This window comes from Marmota marmota, unplaced genomic scaffold (assembly GCF_001458135.2).
Source record: "Marmota marmota marmota unplaced genomic scaffold, marMar, whole genome shotgun sequence".
NCBI lineage: Eukaryota > Metazoa > Chordata > Mammalia > Rodentia > Sciuridae > Marmota > Marmota marmota.
Window position 1 is genome coordinate 25,930,755 of NW_026000019.1, and position 26,006 is coordinate 25,956,760.

Below are 26,006 nucleotides of genomic sequence, written 5' to 3' on the forward strand. Positions count from 1 at the left end.
ATAAAAAAAAATTTTTAATATAACCACTATGCCTATCTCACCATTACTCAGAGGTTCATATAAAATATTATACTTATATACTATAAAACAATAGATAAATGTAATGAAAAATTATTTAGATCATTTGACCTAGATAGAAAGAGGAAGGACTCAGAAAGACACATAATCATAATGTTTAAATACACAAAGAAATAAGGATAGAATTGTAAGAAACTTGATTTGTATATTAACGAGGCTGGATGCTTTTCTACTCACTTTCTCTCACTCTCCCACTCTCTCCAAAAACAAACAAAAAGAGAAGAGACGGAATTTCAATAGCACTATCAGAAATTTTAGCTAAGCATTAGAAGAATGATTCTTAATCTTGTATATGCATCAAAATTACTTTTTAAATGAAAAAAATAAGAAATAGATATATGATAGATACATAGATAGATACATAGATAGAAATAAGAAATAGATAGATGATAGATAAGATACATAGATAGATGCATAAATGCCTGTACTCCACCCCAAGCCAAGTGAATTGGAATTTTCATGAGAATTGTCCAAGTAGAAATTTTAATGTATTAGGAAGCATTTTCTGAGATTTCTAGGGAGGTTCCAAAATCTTCATTCTAAAAATAAGGAAATTAAGTTAGCTAATTCTTTTTCTGGTTCCTTTCAGCAACTAACTTCTCAATTTCTATAGTTCTTTGTAGCCGCTGATGACTCCTTTGCCATTTGTAAACTCTTGTAATCTGCCTTTTTACTCCTCGGGCAATAACAGCTTAATAAAGAGAGGCACAACCTCCTGTCCCATGCCTGTTATGCACTTCCTCACCTTCTCCAGCATTTTCTGCCAGAACTGTCTCCACAAGATAATGACAATGATGGCCAGGAGGATGAAGATGATGGCCACCAAGCAGCCAATCAGGATCCGTGTGTTGCTATCATCGACTTTAAGCATTGGATCTGTAGCCAGGAAGAAAAGGCAGAGAATATAATCATTTTGTGGGGAAAATAAAAGCATCAGGGACTGATCTGGAGGGGGGGGGAAGGAGGTGAACTCTGTTCTTTCAGGATAATTCCAAAGAATCTACCTTAACATTTCTACTTATTCTTGATTTTGCTACTGTTTTATTACTTTGCTTCTATCTCTTACAGTACCCCTTCATGAGACAGTAGCCTCCCTTTCCCCATGTCTCAAGACTGGGTAATGAAGAGCTTTCCCATTCTTCCCCCAATTTATTCCTATATTACCATGGCATAGACCTAATCACAGACCATGAAATACAAGTGAGGAACTGGTTTCACTCTCCTCATTCTTTGCAATAGGCAAAGATTGCTGAGAATCCTCTTTGGAAACATTAAATCAAACATATTTCCCAGATTGCTGGCTGGTACAGTCAATAACCGCCTGAAGCAAAGAATATACTTTTGTATATTTATCTTCAATTAACGAGACCACTATTTAGTTTCATAGACTTCTTCCTATTTATTGAGATCCTACCATGGGGTCTCACTTAGGAATATCTCTTTCTCTATTCCTGCCCCAGGGTTCTCAGACTTTCATGGAGCAGTTGGAACACTCTAAATTCTGTCTCCCCAAGCTAAAGAATCACATGAATGAGCAGTGAAGAGAGTAGGTTTGAACTCTCAGCTTTGAAGGTGGACTGTCCTACCTTTCAAGGGCTACTCTTCATCCAAAGCCACCTGGTATCAAGCCTCCCACACAGACAGTCAGGCCTTTGCAAATCTCCACCCTTCTTCATCCTCCAGGAGGTGACTTCAATTTAATTTTTATAATTAGGAATCACACATACCATAGGTTGTCGGTGCCATAGGAGAGGTGGGCAGGGCTCCAGAGTTGTTGTACATTGCCGCATCTGTTACAAAATAAGAGGGAGTCAGAGCTGGGGAGAAGATAGTCAGGTAGTGGCTTATCTGAGGGTTGTGACCTAGCACAGTGTGAAATCACTTTAGTGAAAATACCTTCATTTGATTATTACACAATGAGTGCACTATCAAAACACCACACTGTACTCAATAAATACGTACAACTTTTATATGACAATTAAAAACAAAATAAAATGAAATCATGAACACATTGAATAAAATTATAACCACAGTAAGGGCGACCTTTCTTTTGCAAAATTTTAGTTTCAACTATTACATCATAGGTGTTCAAGAACAAAAAGTTAAGAGGTTTAGAGAGCTATGACCACACATTATCATAAAATATGCACAGAAGGCAGGACACAAATTTAGCAAAATGTAGACAGAATACAGTGGGTAAGTGGACGTGGGATAGACATAATGCAAAGAAGTTCTTTCCTTCATGAAAATGAAATGTTTCCATAAAAGTTTTTCCACTATGCTTTATTTCCCAAAGTCATTATCTTATAAATTAAGACTTCATCCATCCTTAGAGAGAGAATATTCATATCAGAGATATTGATATTTGCTATGATGCTGCAGCTTTTGAGACTTGGCCCCAAGAGTGTATTTGCCAGGTAGATGTTGACAACTAATTTATTCCCTCTGATTTGTCTAAACAAAGGGGTCAAAAATTAGAATATACATTCTCACCTAAGAGACATTCCTTTCAAAAATTTTATTTTTTCTTCTTCTTAACCTTACTATAGAAATTAAGGTGTCTGGCATCAACATGTACTTTCTGAACTGAGTCCTTAGTCTCCAGTGAAAACTAATGGCATTGAATTTAAAGATCAAGAGGCCCCAGGAGCCAAAATCCATAGTCCATTGCTACAATTAATCAAAATAAGGTAAGTGTACCAATTACTGTGCCAAGGGTATCCCCAAGGATAGATAGGAATCTATTTGTCCCCCAGTTAACAGAGTATTAAGTGGCACTATTTTTGACCATCTTGGTTTCTGCTCTTAACTGATACTCATGTAACATAATCAGTCTGTTTACTCTTAATAAAACCACTAGCCAGAAGGCATTTAGGTATCAAATTTGTTTTTCTAATACAATCTATATTTCATTATCAGTACATCTTAATAAGCAAACTCTTGGAATTTTCTTAATTTAAAAATTAAATCAGATGGTGGGCACAGTGGTACCCACCTGTAATCCCAGTGATTCAGGAGGTCAAAACCTAAGTAAAGGTTCAGAGGGAACTTTCCCATGAAGAGAAAATGATCTGAGACCAGAAATCACTTTTAGTTGTCTGAAAGTGATGGAATCCAGTATTACATACCAATGATGAGGTTCAACACAAAATACACAATAAGTATCAAACTTGAATCAAATTAGCCTATAGATGTACAGGCTTCCAATTTATAGACATGACAGAGACTAGAGGTTCTTGTAAAATAATACCACAGAAAGCAACCAATCAAACCAAAATGAATTTCTTAGGTAAAGGGAGTACTCTTTTAGATTCAAGAAGATATTTAGAAGATATAACCAAGATGACCTTATTTGATCCTGAATCAAACAAGACAACTATATTAACACATTATTAGATAATCAGAGATACTTGAATATGGATAGGATATTAGGTGATATTAAGGAATCATTTACTAATAAATGTTTATGGATTCTATATTAGGTGATATTTAGGATTTGTTTATTAATAAATGTTTGAGTTTTTATAAGGATATTATGCCTATGAAGATATTGTTATTTTCTTAGATTCATTCCAGAATTGTTAATAGTAAAATCAAATAATGTTTCAGATTTGCTTTAAAATACTACNGGGGGGGGGGGGGGGGGGGGGGGGGGGGGGGGGGGGGGGGGGGGGGGGGGGGGGGGGGGGGGGGGGGGGGGGGGGGGGGGGGGGGGGGGGGGGGGGGGGGGGGGGGGGGGGGGGGGGGGGGGGGGGGGGGGGGGGGGGGGGGGGGGGGGGGGGGGGGGGGGGGGGGGGGGGGGGGGGGGGGGGGGGGGGGGGGGGGGGGGGGGGGGGGGGGGGGGGGGGGGGGGGGGGGGGGGGGGGGGGGGGGGGGGGGGGGGGGGGGGGGGGGGGGGGGGGGGGGGGGGGGGGGGGGGGGGGGGGGGGGGGGGGGGGGGGGGGGGGGGGGGGGGGGGGGGGGGGGGGGGGGGGGGGGGGGGGGGGGGGGGGGGGGGGGGGGGGGGGGGGGGGGGGGGGGGGGGGGGGGGGGGGGGGGGGGGGGGGGGGGGGGGGGGGGGGGGGGGGGGGGGGGGGGGGGGGGGGGGGGGGGGGGGGGGGGGGGGGGGGGGGGGGGGGGGGGGGGGGGGGGGGGGGGGGGGGGGGGGGGGGGGGGGGGGGGGGGGGGGGGGGGGGGGGGGGGGGGGGGGGGGGGGGGGGGGGGGGGGGGGGGGGGGGGGGGGGGGGGGGGGGGGGGGGGGGGGGGGGGGGGGGGGGGGGGGGGGGGGGGGGGGGGGGGGGGGGGGGGGGGGGGGGGGGGGGGGGGGGGGGGGGGGGGGGGGGGGGGGGGGGGGGGGGGGGGGGGGGGGGGGGGGGGGGGGGGGGGGGGGGGGGGGGGGGGGGGGGGGGGGGGGGGGGGGGGGGGGGGGGGGGGGGGGGGGGGGGGGGGGGGGGGGGGGGAAGAGGACTAGACTGAACAAGAATAGCAAATAGTGACAGTTAGTAAAGTTAAGTGATAGATGGGGTTCCTTGTTCTATTTACTTTCATGTATAATAGAGATTTTCATTTGAATAGCAATACTTAGGTGTGATTCACCTTAATAGTCTTAGTTTGTATAATTTTTGGCAGATTGCGCCATCATTTTTAAGTTCTTTACCACATATCTCTTCTAGATAAATGTGTAAGGAAGAAGAGTCAAGTAAATATTCTGTTCACTTCCATTTTCATCCCTACCCCTCCATGATTAAACCTAGTCACACAAAGCATTCCCTCTGTCCATCAGTGAGAAACCACCGATACAACCCTGATATTCTCAGAGATGTGCCAGTGGAAGCCTAGATGTGTGCCTTCATCCTTAATCACCCTGCTCTGACTTCCCTATGGGCCTCAAGCTTCTTACCTGATTGGAAAGTGATCTCACTGAACATCATCCAGGTGTCAGCAAAATGGTATTGGCATTTGATGGCACTGGCCATTCGGTGGTGGAGAGGCACTGTGACAAAGCGAGCACTGGGGTTGACATCATCCAGGACAAGAGGGAAGGAAACCGCATTAGGTTCCCACTCATTGGCTTCAGAACGGAAGTAGCACTGTACCTCCTTAAAGATCTTCACACCTTTAGCAAACATGTTATTGCAGTGGACCTGGCAGAGGAAAAAAGCACGTGAGTGACAGGTTGGGCCAGCTAAGTCACATAGGAACATGGTGCAAGCAAACCCAGAAAAATCCTAGACCTGCCTGTTTCTTTGAGAACCACCCTTGGTGAATAGCTGATGATCCGCAGACTTCTGCATTTTTCTCTCTAGGGACTTCATAGTGACAATGATACAATGATCAGTTCTTATAAAACCTGGGCTGCAACCCCAGTTACCTTGATGCAGCTGCATGCCTCCTCAATTCATGTTGCTGGGCTCCAATATCCTCATTTGTTAAATGAGGGATGAACCACCATCCTCTCAGGCTCTTACTTGCCCTGAATATTAAATCTAAGATCCTCTCAACCACAGTTGCTATTTACTCCTATTTGAGCTATTCTGAACTAGGCTTGAGATAAATTGCCATCCTACTTCCTTCCAAAGCCAGACTACTCCTTTTCAACAAGGGAAGGTAAGAAATTTGAAAGATGAGAATATATAAACCAACACAATTTCATATTTTTGGATATCTTATTTCAAATATCAGAACTTTTCAGCCAGAGACACAGAGTTAATCATCTCTTTTAATTAAATTCAGTTTAAGTTATTCTGATGCAGTCATCAAATATTTCTCATAAGTAACTGTTGAGATGAAAAAAAAAGACTATGGGAAATTTATTGGCATGCTTTTGCCTGATGTCATGATTGCACCAGTTATTAATATGGTGGTTAAGGCCATCAGGAGCAGAAATTCCACAACAGTCTCTCTGTAGCACATTGCTGTATTTTATAACCCGCAAAAATGAAGTGTATATATTTGTAACTGACTCAAGCCTCTGTGGTAGTTCAGTAACATTTCCTCTGACTCAGTCTTATGTGGAAATGGATCTTTGCTGGCCACTATCCATTGAATTTAAGGATTTCTTGGGTTGAAAAGATATAATTGTCATTCACAAAATATACTTTCTGTTTCTGTTTTAATATGTTACATAGGCCCTGAGTTATAACCCTTTAATTGTCCTTAATACCCTCCTGGGGTTTCTAAACAATCAATATAGGACTATACTATAAAATTTATTTTTAGTTGAAAGATCACCAATAATAGAAATTCAATAACTGAAGACCACACCAGAGTTCTCTAAGAATAGAATGTTAGAGCTACTAGAGATTGTAAAAATCATCTAGTCTAACTCTTTACTTACCAGTGACACACTGGTATCAGAGAAGTTTGACTTGCCTATGAGCTAGTGCTCTTTCCACTTATTATGCCACACAGAAATGTGGCAAATCTTCTTAACTTTTCCCTTTGGATTTTTCTCATTTCAAATGTTTTACTGATGAAAATGTGTTAATACCTTCCTTGGGGTGAGTTAACCATTCTAGTTTTTTGAACATAGGTCAATGGAATAAGGCTAAGAAAAAAAAAATCAAAGAAACAGCATCCATAGCTTCAACAGGTTTTCATGTTTTGAAATCTGCAAAGTGTTGGACAAGTGTCCTGTGGGAAAGGTGATAATCTCTTCTCCAGATATTTTGGGAATTCTCCTGGAATGCATAGGATTTCATTCCCATATAGTTTTACATATTTGTTTAATAAACAATACATTTAAAATGCATTAATACATCTTAATGGTATAGTTTAACCATACTTCAAAGTGAGAAATGTGTGTGTAGTAATTTGTCTAGGAAGCAAAAACTAGTCTCTAGAAACTCCCTGAAAGTCATCTTTTACTTTTTATTTACCTCAGAAAAGTCAAAATATGCTAGAGATCTGTTTGGTTTTCAGGATACTTCCCTGAATCAGCTCCATAGATACTTCTGACACTTTCTTATTGTTGTTTAAGCTCTTGGGTATTTTTGACCTGGGATAATTTATTGAACAGAATCCTGGAGATTCTAGAAGATCAGTGTCTATTGACTAAACAGTATAACTTTATGGAGATTGTAAAAATAATTTCATCATTTATTATACTAGGTAATCTCTCAATTGTATCTATGTGTGAATTTACATACATGTCCATAGGTACATATGGATATAGACATTATTTAGGACTAAAAATAAGTTTTCTTTTAAAGTATTTTTGTTGCTATCCATATTTCCTTCTTCCTTTCTTTTCCCTCAAAAAAAAAAAAAAAAAAAAAAAAAAAAAAACACCTGTGAAGAATAATGGGTTACAGACAGCCACACACACTTATGTTGTACAACTGCCAACGAGCTATTCTTGAATAATAAAATAGCAGATTGAGCATATGTTGATTCTTCTGTTATCATCGTTAATGTTTGTTAATTTAACGAATACCTGTTCATCTAATTGGGAGATATCATCATACTAACATCTGGGTGAAATGTAAAAGACATGCATTTTTCTTTTGGAAACCTAGTTTGTTCAAGGAATCACAAGTTTTGCATTACTAGAAACCCTTAATGACAACGCACATTTCCTTCTTCTGAGTCCTATGTCAGCCCATAATATCTGCTTCTGCAAATAAACATTGCCTCTTCAACTGAACTGCACTGTGTTCCAAAATACAGACTATTAATTATTCAACTATTTACATTCAGAGCTGAGTAGTACCATGTATGCTTCAAACAGAGTTGATAATAACAAACAGAAGAATGGATGGATTTAGAAAATAAATATTAAAGCTGAAGACTGAGTACAAATAGAGGCAATAATAGACCTGCACTAATTTTTGTTTACTAATAACCTGCACCGAACTATTAATGGGGATAAAAAATAGATAATAGGAATCTATGTGTGATTTTCCCACTTTTTTTCCTCAAGGCTTATTTTGAGGACCCCCTCATACTCCTTCATAAATCATGTTCTTGCATGACATCCTGCAACTTCTTTATTAATCCATCAAGACAGCTTTCCTTCACACTCCTGAGTCCTCATTTACCTCAAGCTTAGAATTCAGGTTTAACAACCAATCTGGTCACTTTTTCGCATGAAAACATGTTAATACCTTCCTTGGGGTGAGTTAACCATTCTAGTTTTTGAACATAGGTGAATGGAATAAGGCTAAGAAAAAAAATCAAAGAAATAGCATCCATAGCTTCAACAGATTTTTCATGTTTTGAAATCTGCAAAGTGTTGGACAAGTGTCCTGTGGAGAAACTAATAATCTCTTCTACAGATATCTTGGAAATTCTCCTGGAATGCAAGTAAATAACATAGGATTTCACTCCCACATAGTTTTATATATTTGTTCTTGCCTTCCATTCCTTTCTTTCTGAAACAGACTTGTGATTGAGTAAGAGAAAAGGAAAATAATTATTTGAGCTAAGTACCAGGAAACACATAATTTTATTAACAGAAATCTCCTCAACTCTAACACCAAGGTTGGGCTCTCTGGTGAGGTCCTGCTTCAGAGAATGGAACTTGGGTCTTCTCCCCCAGCTCTTCTCAAGTGTCTGAATTAACATGCCCAGTCTTTAGATCTTTTCCAAGCCTTTAGCCTCTATCCAATTACATAATAAAATTCACCTATTCTCTCTTTTTTATAAGCTTTTAATTTTTATTTTTTATTGGTTATTTTCAGTTATACATGACAATAAGAGCCCATTTTGATAAAATCATACAAGCACTGAATATATCTTATTCTAATTAGGACCCCAGTCTTGTGGATGTACATTATGATGAGATCTATTCTCTCTTAACTGCTCTCTCAACTGCAGTAGTCAATGTCAACAACAGTAATAGGATGACAAAATAGCTGCTGTGCCTAATGAAATGTACACATTGGTTCCAATGTTGCTAGAAGGAAGGAAGGAAGGAAGGAAGGAAGGAAGGAAGGAAGGAAGGAAGGAAGGAAGAAAAGAAAGAGATAGGAAGGCATTGAGAACTATTGTCCTAGCCCAATCCTTATAATATTTACAAATTAATAAATAGGCCTTAGAGATAAACTAACTTTGAAATGCATATAACCAGTTACTAATGGAATATGTATTTGAATTCTGCTTTGCTGGCACCCATTAAGGGTTCCTCCTGGCATACCTTTTCTCTTCCACACTGTGAGTTTACCCTCCTAGAAGAAGTTCCACCATACCTAACTCCACTGACCTTCATGGTAGTGAAATTCCTGATGCGGTCAAATTCAAACATGATCTCAATGTAGCCATTGGTGGCACTCTCATTCCGCCAGCCCACGTAGTCATAGCCCGGCCACACGTGGTATTCATGGGTCTGGGTGAAATCATCCAGGCCAGACACCCCATCTGTCAGTTGGCCCAGTCCTTCAGTCATGCTGCTCAGATTAAGATAGGTAAAGGAAAGAAGTTAATTACACATTCATGGAAGAGCATTCACCCAACTGCTTCACTCTGAGTTTTTTAAGAGCTGATAATCTTAGATGTTCACTGAAAGATTATAAAAACTCAGTTTTATTTATGGTAGTGATTCATTTATCTCAGCATCAATGGAAAATTAAGAGTTTATATAAATGAATTTTACAAAATTCAATGCTTACCACTTTAATAGCAAAAGTTTTAAATAATAATTTATATGAAAAGTTTTCTAAAATCTCTTCTCATATATTGAATATAATGTCTTAATATGTAATGACTCAGTATTAGCAAATCCACTTGAAGAATTAATTCATTAATAAGTGAATGAATGAATGAATGAATGCCATACATAGTAGCACTTGTCCCATCACTAAATAAATATACCCAGAGCTTGTTAGAAATTTTTCTGACTGTCCTTTGACTGTGTGTTGTCATTATTCAGTGAATCAATTTCAGAGAAGCCAATCATGTCCTCGTATACCTCACATCTCCAACAACCTAATTTAACTAGGGGAAAAATTATCCTTACAGAATTTAAATATTAATTTTTATTTAATTTTAAGTAAATATGTAGAATACTAGACCCATGGAGCAAAACACACGGATTTCATGAGAGTCTCGGGTAATTTTGTTTCTGAGCTTAATAGCCTTTTCTACTTTTGAGTATGAGGTTCTGTTTTGAGTTGCTGAGTTTGTTTGACTGCTGTATGGGACATAAGTAAGTATATTTATATAATTTGACTATATGTAGGACATAAAAAGGCCTTCTTCCTTCCTTCTATGGTGGGAAAGAGCAGGAACTCATCATGTGAAATGTGTCTTTCCTCAAGCTCTGAGAGATATGTCAGGAGTTTCTTAAAAGAAGAGACTGCAATAGTCATTCTCAAGCATTATTGGATGTGACCTTAAAGTTTCTAGCCAGAACCAATAGTATGTAAAATTTGTAAGGAAAAAAAAGATTAAGATGGATTGTGCCAGCTTTGTGTATACACTTTAAACTATATTTATTCAATAAAAATGTTTGGCAAATTATAAAATTTGACTGGCCTTATCCACAGTGACCTGGATCTCCCTTCCAAGGTTTTGCCATCTTCTTCTCTCTACAGATCAGAAGGCTAGGAGAACATAAGTTTACTTGTGATAAATGTAGTTCCCATTGTCCCCAGAAAAATAAATCTCATGAAAGTTTTAAGAGAAGCAACACAAATTAAGAGGAATGATTATTCAGTTTCTCCAAAATAAAAATTAAGTGGAGAATACAGAAAAAAACTTTCCAAGATAACTTTATAGTGTATTAAAATTTACTACAATGAGCATATATCACTCATAATATTTTAAATTAAAAGTTATTTTATAACTTTTTAAAAATTAAAAATTATTATGATTTCATATTAGATATAATATCTGTCTTTAAGTCAGTTCCAATCACTAACTGAATTACACAATTATTTTAAAATGATCTCAGCCAATTGTCCACGGTTATCACTGTTTCATAACCATTTGATTTTAATTCTCCATCAAATTGTGTGTAGTTTTTTCTTTTAACATAGTCCTTAAATTTAGAACATTAGTACTATAAAAACTTTCCAAAAAGTAATCCATTCAATTTGGTATAACACAGACAAGACTAAAGAAACATTTTTTAAAAAATTACACACACACACACACACACACACACATTTGTGGAGAGGAGTTCATACTGCTCCTGTATTAAAGTGGGCTGTATGGTGGTAGGCAGGTCATGCTCTCCATCAATCTAGGTAAAGACATCATTTTTAATATCTACTACAACTGTATCTGGACAAATATATATGATACAAAATGTGGTAACCAGAGACAATGTAGGATTAGATGGACAGGGTCAAATGGAGTTTGTCAAAAAATGAATTGAACCCCATAATTCTAAACTCATTATGATGGCAGATCCAGAATTAAAAATAAAGTTATTTTATCCAACAGTTCAGCTTACAAGCTAATGAAACATTAACAGAATGATGAAGTTCAAAAATGCCCCTGGATTGTCTATAAATCTTTCAATAGATGTTATGTAATTTTCTGTCTTTTATCCATAACAACTCTTTTTCCTGAGACCCTTATCTAAGTACCTTGGATCTCCTCAGCCACATCCCAATCCGAAATGTGATTATCTCAGTTATTAGTGTTTACATTTCTATAATTATCTGATCTTTCCTTTGGGGTCTATAGCTATATTTTCAGCTAACTTTCTTTTTTCTCCATTTGAATGTTTTGAATGTCCCTTTGACTTATATCCCAAACGAAATCTATCTTCATCTCCTATTAAACTAAATATTTCGTCCAGGTTTTCCATTTCTGCCAGCTGTACTTCTCTCTCACAGTCACTGAGAGTGCATCCACATTAAACCCTCAAAATGTATTTGCTGGGCAAATAATGTCAGCTCCATTGTTTCAGTCACTTAGACTGTCATACCTCATCTCTTTATTTCATCATACTATCTTATCCCTTACATCCATCCAATCAGGTGGCTGATGTCCTGTAAAAGAATTTCTGACCCTCAGTTCCATTCCCAAGGTCATGATTCTGGCCTTGGTCATTAATTATTTTTCCTGACAAAACTGGAATTTAGGAATATCCCTAATTTTTTATTCTATTCAAATATAATCTTTGGTTAATCTCTCTAAAGCACAGTGATCATGTTCCCCCACTTTAAAAATGTTTAATTGCTCATCATATTGATAATGATGATAATAATAAGCAGAACAACTCTTCCTCATCATTCTCTTTCTTCCTTTCCTCTTTCTTCTCCTTTTCTTGTTCCTCCTGGCCCTGACCTTCAAATTTCTCCAAATATGGCATAATCCTTGTTCTACTTCTCATCTACTACTTTGCTATATAAATTTGGCTGATGGTTAACTAAACTGTTCAATTTCATTTTACATATATTCTTCTGAAATTTACAACCACTGTTCATTTTCCCCCATGTTATTCTCTCAATCTAAATGCCATTTCAAGATTCTCTACCTATAGAAGTTCTATCCATATCCATCCTTTGGAACGCATTTCAGATCTTATTGATTCAATTTATCTTTATTCGTCCTCCAATAAGATAATAACTTACACATGTATAGCACTGTACTTTTACAAAATGCTTTTCTTATGTATTTTAATTTACTTAACCTTAAAAGAAAACAAATAATTCAGAACATGGGGAATCCCGCCATTTTTCACTCCCAATATTATATGGCTTACTCTTTCCTTAGAACCTCAAAGTGTTAATAAAATAATCTCTTATTCATATGCTTGCATCATAGTAATTTGGCCTTGGTCATTAATTATTTTACCTGACAAAACTGGAATTTAGGTACTGTGAATACCTTAAAGGTAAGATCAATCAACAACTTATTTATCTTTATAAATGCCTAACCAAATTCCTTACATATAGTAACAGTGAATTGGCAAAGGTTGATTAAACTAAACTGAGTTCAGTTGATCTCTGGTTTCCTTTATGACATGAGTATTTGCTGTCTGGGTTGTGCTGAGTGAAATGATGCCAAGACAGTTTAAGTAAATTGGAAAGACCGGTGACTGAGAAGGTGAAAAGGAAGTGACTAAGAATAGAAGACTGGATGAATCAGGATTTCACCCAAAGGATGACAGCTGGGGGCAATCGTTTATTCTCTACACCTAAGCTAATGGAAGTGCTGTAATTCCACATCCCCTTTCCTGAGACTCACTAATATTTCCCTCTCTCAACCCCTGTAAATCCCCATGATCTCTCCCAGGCTCCATCTTTGCAGATAAAGACAAAGATAAGAGAGAAGAGTATTGGGATAGGCTAGAAGAATGGTAAAGGTCAGACTGGAGTGGGATACATCTCTTATCTACTTCTAAATTCTTACTTATTTAATGATATTTCTCTGCTATGGCTCTCTGTTAATCCACTTCAGGTGGCTCTCTTGGTCTTTTGCAGCATCCAACTTCTGCCATAATCAGACCATTCTTGTCCTCAGCCCTGTTTCCTCTGCTCTCCTTCCCTCTACCTTACCCTGCTTCAATTCTCATCTCATCCTAGAAATTTTCCTTGCCTATTGTCTTACTAATTTCCACAATTTCTAAAAGATTTATATTTATGAATTCCATTCTTTGTGAAGTTCTTGACTTCCCCCAATTTATTATGCTTATTATTTCAATTCTTCTGGCCCTTCATCTTCACAGCGAGGCCAATATTTGTGTCAGAAGAGATGCCCTGTTTTCTGGGTCAAAAATATGGCTACCGTACATTAAAATCATACCAAAAAGTTTAGCTTTGATTTGTGTAATTTATTGTTGCTTTCTATGTTGTTACCTTGTCTTCCCAAGGTAGACTTTAAGTTCATTGGAAATAAAAACCACACAGTTGGCTTCATCTAAATTACCTTACCATGTCTAGTCTAGGAACTAAATAAATACTTGGTTGGGTTGATTGGTTTCTGATGTAAAGCCATGATAAAATATTATTCTTAACTCCTGGTGGTCATTTTCCCATTCTGATGATCAAGCTTCCCCAAATTTACCTGTACCCAACGGCTCCATCATAGACAGAATCATTCAGATAAATGATAGAGCCTCCAGGGAGTACAAACTGCTGCCCAGCTGGAGCATTGTAAGACACCAAGCCATCTGCCAAAGAAACAGAGTTGTCAGTGTCTTTGGGAAGATGTGCTTACTCCTCAGACCAACTACCTCAGGGAACTACATGAGTTTCAAGGGTGCAATTCTGTGCAATGTGTCCCATCAGGCTCTATTTGGGTAAACAGGGAGCGCTACTGAAAAGCATTCCTTGGTGATAGTCAGCAAAGTAACTTTGAATATGTTATTTCAGGTGTGGTGCACCAAGCCATAGGTGGATGAACAATGCATCTTTCTCTAATCAAGAGGACAGCACATCCTTCTGGGAGTAACTAATCCAATCCCTTTCTGGTTTGGTTGACTTTATTTCCCAGGGAGTGGGGTTTTGCTTAAAGTCTATAAAATCCCTGTGCTAGAGACCTACCTAGCCAGACACAGCCATAAAGTTCCACCCTCATGCAAACATTCATGGAGTGGTCAGTGACTGGAATGAAGCGAACAAATCTAGCTACAATGGGTGGCTCCAAGTCCTTTAGGAAAATGTCATACGGGTTACTATTTCCATCTAGCACCTGAAGAGAGAGAAGAGAAAAAGTGAAGAGATGGTAATAAAATCATGTTCACTTTTCTTCAACCCTATCACCCATGTTATATGGAAGCTCTCATTTAATTCAAAGAACAAAATATATTCATTCAGCTTTCTCAGCAGGCTTGATGATCCTCCCTGTGAAACCTCCTTCTCCCTAGGTCCCATTAAAAAGGTCATGCCAGGTCTGTAAGCACTCATATCTGCACAGATAATCTGTGCTGTTCTCCTTCTCACCTAAATCAAAATATTGTCTGCAGACACACCAGGGTGTGGACATCTCTTCTTCCTACCTGTTTCCCATGCCGGTTCCGCCAAGAAATCCAGCGAGTGCCATCCCGACTATAATTGATCTTGTACATGGGTGCAAACTCGATGCCATGACCCCCTGCATGGCGCCCCTGGGTCCCCACAAGAGTGATAAAGTGTAGGGTGTGCAAATCAATCTGCAGAAATTCCTTCAGGTCATCAGGTTCCACTGGAATCTCAGGGCACCAGGCTCCATCTCCTTCTTCTGAGTCCAGCCTTGGAAGGCAAGAGTTGGGGAAAGAGAGAGCAACGATGAAACCAAATTGTTTACCAATTCACACACACACACACACACAAAAAAAAAAAAAAAAAAAAAAAAACAGCTTTCCTGTCCCGAGGGGAGAGAGCAGCCTGGAAGTCCAGTCCAGACTCACATCTGGGTTCTGCCCACCAGTCTGATTGCCCCCAACCATTCTTATTTAGGCTCAGTATTCTTTCTTTGAAGCATCATGGAACCCAGGAGAGTCACCATCAGGGAGTTTAAGGCCTTCAGAGTACATGTAACCTTCACGTTCCCTCTCAACTTAGAAGCTCCAAGGAAAATGAAACAATTTCTATCCTCTGTTACCCTATGGAATCATTTCACCATCCCCTTCTCCTATTTTTTTTTTAGACTCAGCCTAATAAAATTAGCCACTCCTGGCTTGGATATCAAATTATGGGAGTGGAGTGGGAGGGACAGTAAAATCTCCAGGTGGGCTATGCAGTGCAGTGGAATTTTAACCAGCAGGATGGGCATGGCCACCCAGCAAAAACCATGGAAATCCACAGCAAGGGTGAGGAATAAGAGCATGTCAAGGGAGTTGTAAATAATCTGGTTTCATTTTATTATCTCCAGGCTGAGTTACCACTAAGCAAAATTGTGAAATCAGTATAAAGTTTACATTGGGAACCTTTTACCATTTTCTCTCTTTCCTGGAATGCTCCCTTTTCTCACAGATGTTACCCACTCAATTCTTGTCCCTCCTAACCTCACTCTCATCTTTCACCCACCAAGATAAATATGATGGGGGAGGTTTACCTTTCCTTTTGGGCAATTCCATTTTAATAAAATCAATACCTTACCCCCAAGAATTAGATTCCAAGAGGAGGAGTAGGTCCTGACCCAAAGAGAACTTTTTGATTTGGGAGTTTATTGATTTATAGGACTCCTAAAACTTTGCCAGGAGAAAACTACAACACCCTGTTTATGAATGAAGATGGCCCTTCTGTGTGGGATTTCCTTGATAGCAGAAAAGGACTTGTTGGAGGCAACAAAGTCTGATTAAGTCCTTGATTGTTTATTGAGTAATTGGTATTTCACAGACACGATCTGAGAAGGATGCCTCTTCACTCTCAGTGTCCTATATAATCTGCATTTTCCCACATCTGCTACTTTGGCCTCTCCCCTGCAGCAGCTCTCAGCGAGAAGGCCAGATAAGCAAACTGAACACATATCAATCAACCCATCCACCGTACGTGGTGTGGCTCTGGAGCCTCTGTGGTTGGAATGAGGTCACCAGACCAGCACATTAGCCAAGTCCTGAATTCTGTCCTTAAAAACATGCAGAGTAGGACAGACCCACTTGGTGCCTTTCTTCTATTCTCACCGGCTCTCCCCAGCATCACCAATCTTCCCCAGCTGTTTGAGTCAGGACTGTGTGTCCAGGAAATTTGAACTACCCGGAATTCAATCTTCTCGATACAGCCATCCTCACCTTCCATATTTGGCAGCTGTGGACTCTGACCACTGACTGGAAGCTGTGATGTCCTCATCAGGAATGTGGCCTCCTGACATGCCCAGAGGATACCTGCATATAGCTGGACCAAGAGAAACCAAAGAAAAGTTGAGAGGACATGTTTTTATTTTTATTTCAAAAGCCTCTTAGAAAGACTGCAACTGATTATTAACAGGGAATTAAAAGAAACTAAAGTCTCCTAAATTCCTCTATGACCCCAGTTTGACCACCCTGACTCTACCAGAATTTTTTTCATAGCCCTGAATCTAAATGCCACTTTTGTTTCCGACATTTGATCCTTAGCCAAACTTATCTTTTAGTTCAAACTCTGTTAAGTAATGTAATATGATATAATGCATTGATTTATCCCTTTATTTAGTAATAGATGTGCACTTCTAATCAATTTCCCAATTGTAGTGCTCTTTCACTACTTATGAAATCATCAGGTACCCTGCAATCCACAACATTCTTTTTTGTGCAGGTAGCCAATTGCATGAAACATGAAGCAAACCTACAAACTCTCCTAAAAAGGGATTGAATGTGTATTTTTGGCCCACATTAGCATCATGTCTGTCCCCTGGCTAAAACCAATAACCTCTGGGAATGGACATGTACTTTAACCCAAGCTAGAGTAACAGACATCAGATTTACTCTCCTGTATGAAAGTAACAGAAAGGGCCAACTATATGGGAAACTGGCCTTCAGATCATGAACATCAGGTAACAATGAATAGCAATCTCAGAGATATGGGAAACAAAGGTAAGCCCTGGAACTGAGCCAACTTACTGCCCCAACAGTATCCAGCTACAATATAATGAGTGCAAAGTCAGAAAGAGCCTACAGAATTCATTAATTCATTCAATAATTTGTCAAACACTGTGGTGATACAGCAGTGAACAAAACAAAGTGTGTTTTGTCGTAAAGTATACATCCTAGTGTAGAAAGACATACAATAAGCAAATAAATGTCTGAGCGAATATAGCAAGGGCAATGGAAAGGGAACAGATGCTCATTCCGCAAAGAGTCAAGGAAGTCCTCCTGGACCTGATGACTTTGAGCAGAGCTTGGAGTAAAGGAAAACAGATGAGCTCAGTGACTCTCAGAGTTGGGGATGTTTAATGCAAAGGGGACAAAAAGTACCAAGGTATGGTTGAGGAAAAATCATGCTGGTTAAGGTGGTTTAAGGTACAGCAAGGAGGCCATTTCACCCTAAGTTGATATGCTACCTAACATTATTATACTACCATTCTCCTTTTGCAATGTAATGAACTAAAGCAAACATATTTAAAGAAGGATAATAATGATTCCAATACATGTCTCCTTCCTCTATTTTCTGGCATTTTTTGATCTCTGATATAACATTAGATATACCCTGCTTCATAACTTAATTATTTGTATGAAAGTCCTTTCCTCCTGTAGATGGCAAATTTTTTCTTGGTGGGAGGACTATATCATACTTATTTTTTTTCCTCAGTGCACACATAGGGAGAAAATATATATTTAAATATATTTATTGAAAAATAGGTAAGCCTTAGAAATAGAGATTGGAAAGGAATAAGAATAAAATTGAGCAAAATACAGACTTCTTCAAACCTCACCCCCAGGTTCTTCCCTTTCATCCAACCTCATTATTCCAATGACTCGAGCCAAAACTCTTAATCCATCCTTGACATTTTTCATATTCCATACCTAGTCCATCAACTAGATGGACAAAAAGTTCTGATGACTACATTAGAAATATTTCCATATCCCATCTACTCCTTCCCACATTTATTTTACTGAGCCAATTCACAATTCACTCTAAGCCAATTCACAATCTTCTATCACCAGGAATAGTATAATTATCTCATGACCAGTTTCCCTTTGTCCACTTCTCTTCATGTATCTTAAAATGTAAGTCAGACCATGAAACTCTTCTGTCCAAAGTCCTCTAGTAACTGCATATCTCACTCATAATAAAATTCAAATTCTTTGTATGGTTTCCAGGGCCTTGTATAAACTGTCCCCTTGGCTGTCTTTGACCTTGTCCCCACCCCACTCATACCATGTTCCCCATAGTTACACTGGCCTTGATATTCCTCAATCACAATAGTATGTTTCTTCTTTGGAAATCTGCATTTACTGTTTAAAGTATTTAATTCAGGGACACGCAACTCTTCATGGGGGTCAAGGAAGAGAAGTAGAATACCATATTTCCTGTTTTTACACATGTTAACATCTGGTTACTTACAAGCAAGTAGAAGAGAGACAGAGATCCCACAGATACTCTACTATTTGGTGTCAGAGGAGTGTCAATTCCCTTTCTGAAGATTCCCTGCTCTCCTTATCATGAATGCATTTCACTTATTAGAATTGTGATACTTAATTATGCCTCTTAATTTAATTGCTAGTTATTTTTTTTCTTTTTAGAGGAAAAATATAGTAATAATATATCTTAGTAGCTTATTGAATTTGATGAAATACAATAAAAGCAGCATCCATTTAGAAGCATTTAAAAATGTGAGAAATTATAAGCATTTTCTCATTCAATATTTTATGTTTCTCATGAATTCTACATTCTACAGGCAAAAGGCTAACTAAACAAGACTATTCATTGAGTAAATACTAAGCCATCTTGGAATCTGCCTCTAAGGCCTGTGATCTACTAAGCTATGCAATCTCTGAAAATCACAACTTCAAATCCATTTCTGGCTCTACCACTTAACCAGAGGGGACTTGGACCTAGGCAAGTTACATGCCCTCTTTGTGTCTCAAGTGGAAAGCAAAGGGGCTGGATTAGACTTGCTGTAAGGCAGTGGTACCTGAAAACCAGTCCAGGGAACAATTGCTTTAGCATTGCCTAGAGAGGTTTCAGAACACACATTTGTGAATCCCTCTTAGAGACTTAGCTTTGGAATATCTAAAGCTGAGTCTAGAAACCTGCATGTTTATAAAACTATCCAGTTATTCTGCTGTATTCTCAGGTTTGGGAACCACTGCTCCCAGGTTCTATCCTGTCTGGATACATAATGATTCTCTGGAGCCAGATAATCTAACCTTCACAGTTCCCTTGGGTTTCCATTCCTGGCCATCATGAACCCTTAGACTCTGAGCCTCTACTTCTAAGGACATATGAAGTAAACCAGAAATGTGGAAGAAAGCTTGCACAGGCTGAGTTATGATATTATTGCAAATAACTCTATCAAGGCACTGCTCACACTTTGGAATAGCAACCCAGAAGTTTAAACAGAGCAACTGCTGCTGCAGCTGCCTCTGTGACATATTTCAGTTGGATTCTATTTCCTAAGATCCTTTCCTCATTAAACCCATCCAGGAAATGTCCATTTAATAGATGAAGAAAATGAAGTAAGAGATATTTGAAATATGTGTAATCGAGAGAAAGAACGAAAAATAGTAGAGAGACAGAGTGATACTACATAGGATACTCTGCTACTGGTGTCAGAGGAGTGCCAATTCTCTCCCTGAAAGCTATCTGACCTCCTTATCAATGCTTTCATTATCTTATGGTTTGAGCTGTGATTCTCAAAGGGCAGCATCAGCATCCCCTGGGAACTTACTAGATATGCAAATTATCAGTCCTCAGCCTAATTTATTGAGTCAGAAACTTAAACTCAGGTGAACCAACAACTGTGTTTAAACCACACCTACAGGTGACTCTAATGCACACTGGATTTTAAGACTTAAGCCAGAGAATGAGCCAAACACGTTGGTGCACACCTGTAATCTTAGCAACTAAGGTAGCTAAGGTAGAAGAATCACAAGTTCAATGCCAGCCTCAGCAACTTAATGAGATCCTGTCTCAAAATTTAAAAAAAGAAAGAAAGAAAGAGAGAGAGAGAGAGAGAGAGAGAGAGAGAGAAAGGATTGAGGTTGTAGCTCAAATGGTAAAGGTAAAGTACCCCTGGGTTCAATCCCCAGTACGAGGGGTGGGGGGAGCAGGGAATGAAATGAGGCTTCAGTTCTCCACATAAAGAAATATTAGGTGCATCAGTGTCCGCCCCCCTTACTCACTCCCTCATGGAAGAGTTTAAATCAACTGTGCATAAATAGCAGAATGATAGTGACATTGATAAAGGACTCTTCCAGAGATAGCACAGATGGCCCCAAACCTCTGCTTGAAGACCAATATAGAACATGCAGAAAAATCATTCAGGAATGATAGGTCATACCAGGAGGCAATCAAAGGATGAGAAGTTGCTATGATTTGGTCTTCCTAAACTTGTGTGTGTTGGAAACTTAATTCCCAAATTCATTCGTTACTGGTATTTGAAGGTGAGGCCTTTGGGAAATATTTAAGATTTTATAGGTCATGAGGGTGGGATCCCCATGATGACATTAGTGGCTTTAATAAGAGGAGGAAGAGAGACCTGAGTGTGCTTGCCCTGTCTCACCATATGATGCCCTCTGCCATGTCATGATGTAACAAGAAGGCCCTCCCCAGATGCCAATTCCATGCTCTTAGACCTTCCAGCCTTTAGAGCTGTAAGAAACAAATTTCTTTTCTTATAAATTACCACTCTATGGTGTTCAGAGATAGCAACAGAAAACAGAGTAAATCAGAATAAACAGGTGCTTTGAGAATCATTCAGACCATCAAGAGGTACAGAAAATTCTACTTTCTGCAAATTTCTTGAGACCAGCTACATCTTGCCTTCTCTTCCAACAACTCACAGCTGGACTACCTAGCTCTTTATCCTGCTTTTGTTCTCTTGTCCCTTCTCATATCACCCAAGTGAATTTCCTAAACTTTATTTTGACATCTTAACAATTCTCCACAATTCTTGAGAAAATATGGCCCATGAGATCTGCAGAGTCAGGACCCAATCTACTCTGTGGCCTCACCTTGAACGTTTCCCCTCTACATACTGGCCTTATTTCAGTTCTTTAAATGCATAAAATACTTAAAGCCTCAGGGTCTCTTTATGTATGATACTCCCTTTAGTAGGGACATTCTTCCTTTCTACTCTACCTGCTTACTCCAACACATCCTCCAGCTCTCTGCCTATCACTCCCTCAGGGAATTCCCCCCAAATGCCCAGCTAACTTAGGAACCTCTAGTACATGCTCTTGTACACACTGTTTTCCCTTGATACCTATTTTCACACTCCTCATATAAATAGTTATTTTATTTAATTTTGGTCTTTTAACTAAATAGTATGCATTAGGAGGACAGGAATATCTACTGCATTCCCATTATCTCTTAAGGTGTCTGAAATTAATTAGTGTTCAATAAATATCTGTTGAAAATGAATGAGTTTTCCGTTGTTCATTTTTATAGGGATTAAAAACAAAGTACTATAAATTTAGTCAAGGTTACCCCTAATTAATGATGTTTAACCAGACAGCAAATGTATGAGTCTTCCTTATAAGTCTGAGTCACCAGAAAACTTATTGCATAAGAAAACTTTATGTTGGTGTATCTAGTTAACAAATGTATTTATTTAATGATTGTTCACATATTTATTTAGTCAGTAAGCTTTTATTATATATTAGGTACTACTCAAAATATAAAATAGTGAACAAGAAACATGAAATGACTGATCTATTCTGGTATAGGAGATAAACAAAATAGATTTTTCAATAATCGAGGAGACACACACCTCAACTGTCTATTTGACATAGCTATTACTAGCAATTAGAGCTGAGAAACAAATTTCTTTTCTTATAAATTACCAATCTATGGTGTTCAGAGATAGCAACAGAAAACAGACTAAATCAGAAATAAACTGATCCTTTGAGAATCATCCATTGGCAATTCTGAGTCTTCACTAATGCCTGTACTCTCCTCCACAGAGTTTACCCAAAATAGACATTTTCAATGGGGAAACCACACTGGTACTGCTGAGACATGCCACGTTGGTTGTCTGAAGGAGTGATAGGCAGAGAGCTGGAGGATGTATTGGACCAGTACTATATTTCAGGTAGTCTGACAAAGTTACTAAAACATGGTGTCAGGATAAAAGTGATGGGAGGGCCTTTTAAGAAATCCCCTTCATCATCGATTTTCTTGTTTTACTTTTGCTTAAGTAGCTCCTTACTGGAATTATAAGCAATGTTGAGCACAGTAACTGTGTCAGATTATTCCATTTCCCCCTGAGCACTTCCCAACACACAGTACTAATTAGAAGCTCAACATACATTTTGCAAATAGGTAACTGAGAGAGAGAGAGAGAGAGAGAGAGAGAGAGAGAGAGATGGGTAGATGAATGGAAAGATGAATGAATGGAGAATCCAACTCTAATGGCAGATGCTATAACTGATTCATTTCTCTGCCCAGAATCTCCCCAGAACATAGTCATCTGAAGTGTTCAGCACATGTTAAGAAGCAGCCTATTCAGCTGCATTTCAACAGGCAGCACTCTCCCAAATCAGAGTCAAAGTAAATCACAGGGGCACTGTCTTTTTCCAATTCACAACCACCTCCAGTGAGTAATGAGCAGCAGGGCTTTCTTTCAGGAGCTTTGGGGGCATTTGCATGGGAGCAAAAGAGCTCTGACAAAAAAAAAAAAAAGTTATTCAGTGGTTACTGAATAACTATCCATCAAGGTGAACTGAGGAGGGATCCCCAGGCTTTGGTTAGAAGAGACACAGATGACTGGAGAAATGGAGACTGGCAGGAATCTTGCTGCATGCTTTAATGAGGATTCCCAGCTCAATGCTCAGAGTAAGCCTCTGGGCCACAAGTGCTATAGCTGTCTTCCTTTATTGGCAAGGTATATGTTCTAAGATCCCCAGTGGACATCTGAAACCACAGGTAGTAGCAAACCCTACACATAGTTTTCTTTTTTTCTATACATACATACCTATGGTAAGGTTTAATTTATAAATTAGGCACAGTAAGTAATAAAAGGCAACAATTAATATTAAAATGAAATAATTATAACAATATTCTCTAATAAAAGTTCTGTGAATGTGGTCTCTTTCCCTATTTCTCTCTCTCTCTCTCTCTCTCTCTCTCTCTCTCTAAATATCTTACTGTATTAAACTTATCCTTCCTGTGTGATATGAGATGACACCATTGCATACATAATGAGATGAAGTGAGGCCAATTACACAGGCACTAGGAGGGGCAGAGTGGCAGGGCATGAGATTTCATGACGCTAATCACAATTTTAAACTTATGAATTGTTTATACCTGAAATTTTCCGTTTAATATTTTCAGCCTGCGGTTGACCACAAGTAACTGAAACCACTGAAAGCAAAACCCCAGAGAAGGGGGACTGCTGTATATACCATTTGGACAGTGGGAGTTAGGCTGGAGGTCTAAAAGTTGGGATCAAGGAATGTACAGACGAAGACAGGGAATTCAGAAATAAGAACCAGCGAAGCAGCAATAGTCATATTAGAAAACAGGCAGAGTTCCTTGATGAATCAGTATTCCCAGGGGCCTCCCAGAAAGGGCACAGGAAAATGGACGAGCTGATCTTGGATGGCCTTTATCATCCTACTGAGTCTTTGGAACCGGGCGAAACCTTTTCCCAGGACAACCAACGTGGCATGTCTCAGCAGTACCAGTGTGGTTTTCCCATTGAAAATGTCTATTTTGGGTAAACTCTGTGGAAGAGAGTCCAGACACTAGTGAAGACTCAGAATTGCCAAGCTGGCCCGAGTCCTCAATGTCAGGTCCCCTCTCTTTCACCTGAACCCCCATCTTGTTCATCAGATCCCATCAATCTCTCCTCTCTATATTATGAAATGTAAAAGAAGCATGAAAAATGGGAATTGTAGCAAAAAAAATAAAGTACCTCCTGATTTTGCCTGCTGAGTTGTCTTAGTGGTTTTCTGATGCTTCTGCTACCCACCAATCTCCTGACAGAGAAGCCAATTGACTTTTCCAGTTTCTCAGAGTGGAAAAGTACCAGCACCAGCTGCAGCAGGCCTGGCTTCATCCATCCCAAGCTCCGGTAGGGCCTGGCCAGCAGTCTAAGGAGAAGCAGCTGCCACCAGTCCTCAGCTTCCCAAGAATTATTTTTCATACTATCCTGCCAAGGTTGAAAGGCTGAAAGGGCTTCTTGTTCCATGATGTTTACCATCTCACTACTAGCTGCAGGCCACAGGCTCCCTGTCAATGCGTGTCCTATATACAGCTTCCAGGAAAACACAGCCTAAACATAGAGATCTGGTCCCTAGCCTTCTCTGGGCACACATAGCTGACTGCGGGGCAGGTACTGAGGTCACCTGGGGGCCCAAGCAAGTTGATGGCTTAATTTGCAATCACAAAGCTTTAGGGGTTTTTTGTTTGTTTGCTTATTTGTTTGTGTTTTTTTGGACTGGAGATTGAACTCAGGGACGCTCAACCACTGAGCCACATCCCCAGCACTATTTTGGACTTTGTCTCACTGAGTTGTTCAGTGTCTCGCTTTTGCTGAGGCTGGCTTTGAACTCGCTGTCCTCCTGCCTCAGCCTCCCAAGGTGCTGGGATTACAGGAAAGTGCCACCATGCCCTGCCTGGAATCACAAAACTTTAGATCCAGGAAGGAAAATTAAGATTCCAACCTCTCCAATGGCTCTACACTAAACATCAGAATTTCTGAGACCCAGAAACATGAACTTACTTGCTCAAGGACACACAGATGACCCGTGTAACCAGCATTGAAATACAGATCTCCTGATGCCTGGTTCTTTCTCCTTCTTCAACCCCAGACTACCAAGATCAACTTCTTCTAATTCCAGGAAGGAACCAAGTAGTCACCCAGTAGAAGCTGTCTCCTGGGACCCTGCTCCCTGCAAACTCCACATAACCAACGACTTCAAACTGATTCAGTGGGTAGATAAATTCCTAATGGGATCCTGCAAGAGTCCAGTAAAGATTTTTTTAGGCTCCATTCTTCAATCTACAAGCCATACAGTGGGTCTATTTCACCCATTTCCAAGTTGAAATTCCCATTAGAAATAGTTCTTTAGGATTTCAATATTCCTTTAAGCCCAAAATACCTCCAGAAACAAATACTATAGCGCTCCAGGAGTAAAGGCCTCAAACTGCAGTGGACTTCAAGGTACTGAGGTAGAGATCAGAGAAGACATTTTTCTTCCTGGTTAAGTGGGTTAGTGAAAACTTCACAGTAAAATAGTATGACCTTTTGCCCAACAAGGAGATAAGTCAAAGAGAAAATGGGTAATCATGAAGGCTATGAATTGAGAGGAAAAGTAGGCATGGTTTAGAATCATGATAGGTCTATGCTTAAAACTTGATTCAGCTACTTCCAAATTCTGGGACCCTGAAATTAGTTACTAAACCTCTGGGAACGTCAATATCCTCTTCAATAATCCTGATAAGTAGAGTTGTTATAGAGCTTTTATATCATATACACAAAAAACTTAA

At 39.7% G+C, this 26,006-nt stretch overlaps 1 protein-coding gene across 8 annotated transcripts in view; it reads right to left on the bottom strand.

Moving 5' to 3' along the window:
• Positions 1–26,006, bottom strand: part of Ddr2 (discoidin domain receptor tyrosine kinase 2) — a 149,539-nt gene that overhangs the window by 12,570 nt on the left and 110,963 nt on the right. For all 8 annotated transcript variants that reach the window (XM_048810119.1, XM_048810121.1, XM_048810116.1 and 5 more), the window contains 8 exons: positions 16,664–16,766; positions 14,951–15,182; positions 14,496–14,643; positions 14,017–14,122; positions 9,260–9,443; positions 4,958–5,201; positions 1,806–1,868; positions 824–954 (listed from right to left, as the gene is read on the bottom strand). In XM_048810119.1, coding sequence (XP_048666076.1) covers positions 824–954; positions 1,806–1,868; positions 4,958–5,201; positions 9,260–9,443; positions 14,017–14,122; positions 14,496–14,643; positions 14,951–15,182; positions 16,664–16,766 — 1,211 coding nt within the window. The remainder of the gene's footprint in view (positions 1–823; positions 955–1,805; positions 1,869–4,957; positions 5,202–9,259; positions 9,444–14,016; positions 14,123–14,495; positions 14,644–14,950; positions 15,183–16,663; positions 16,767–26,006) is intronic.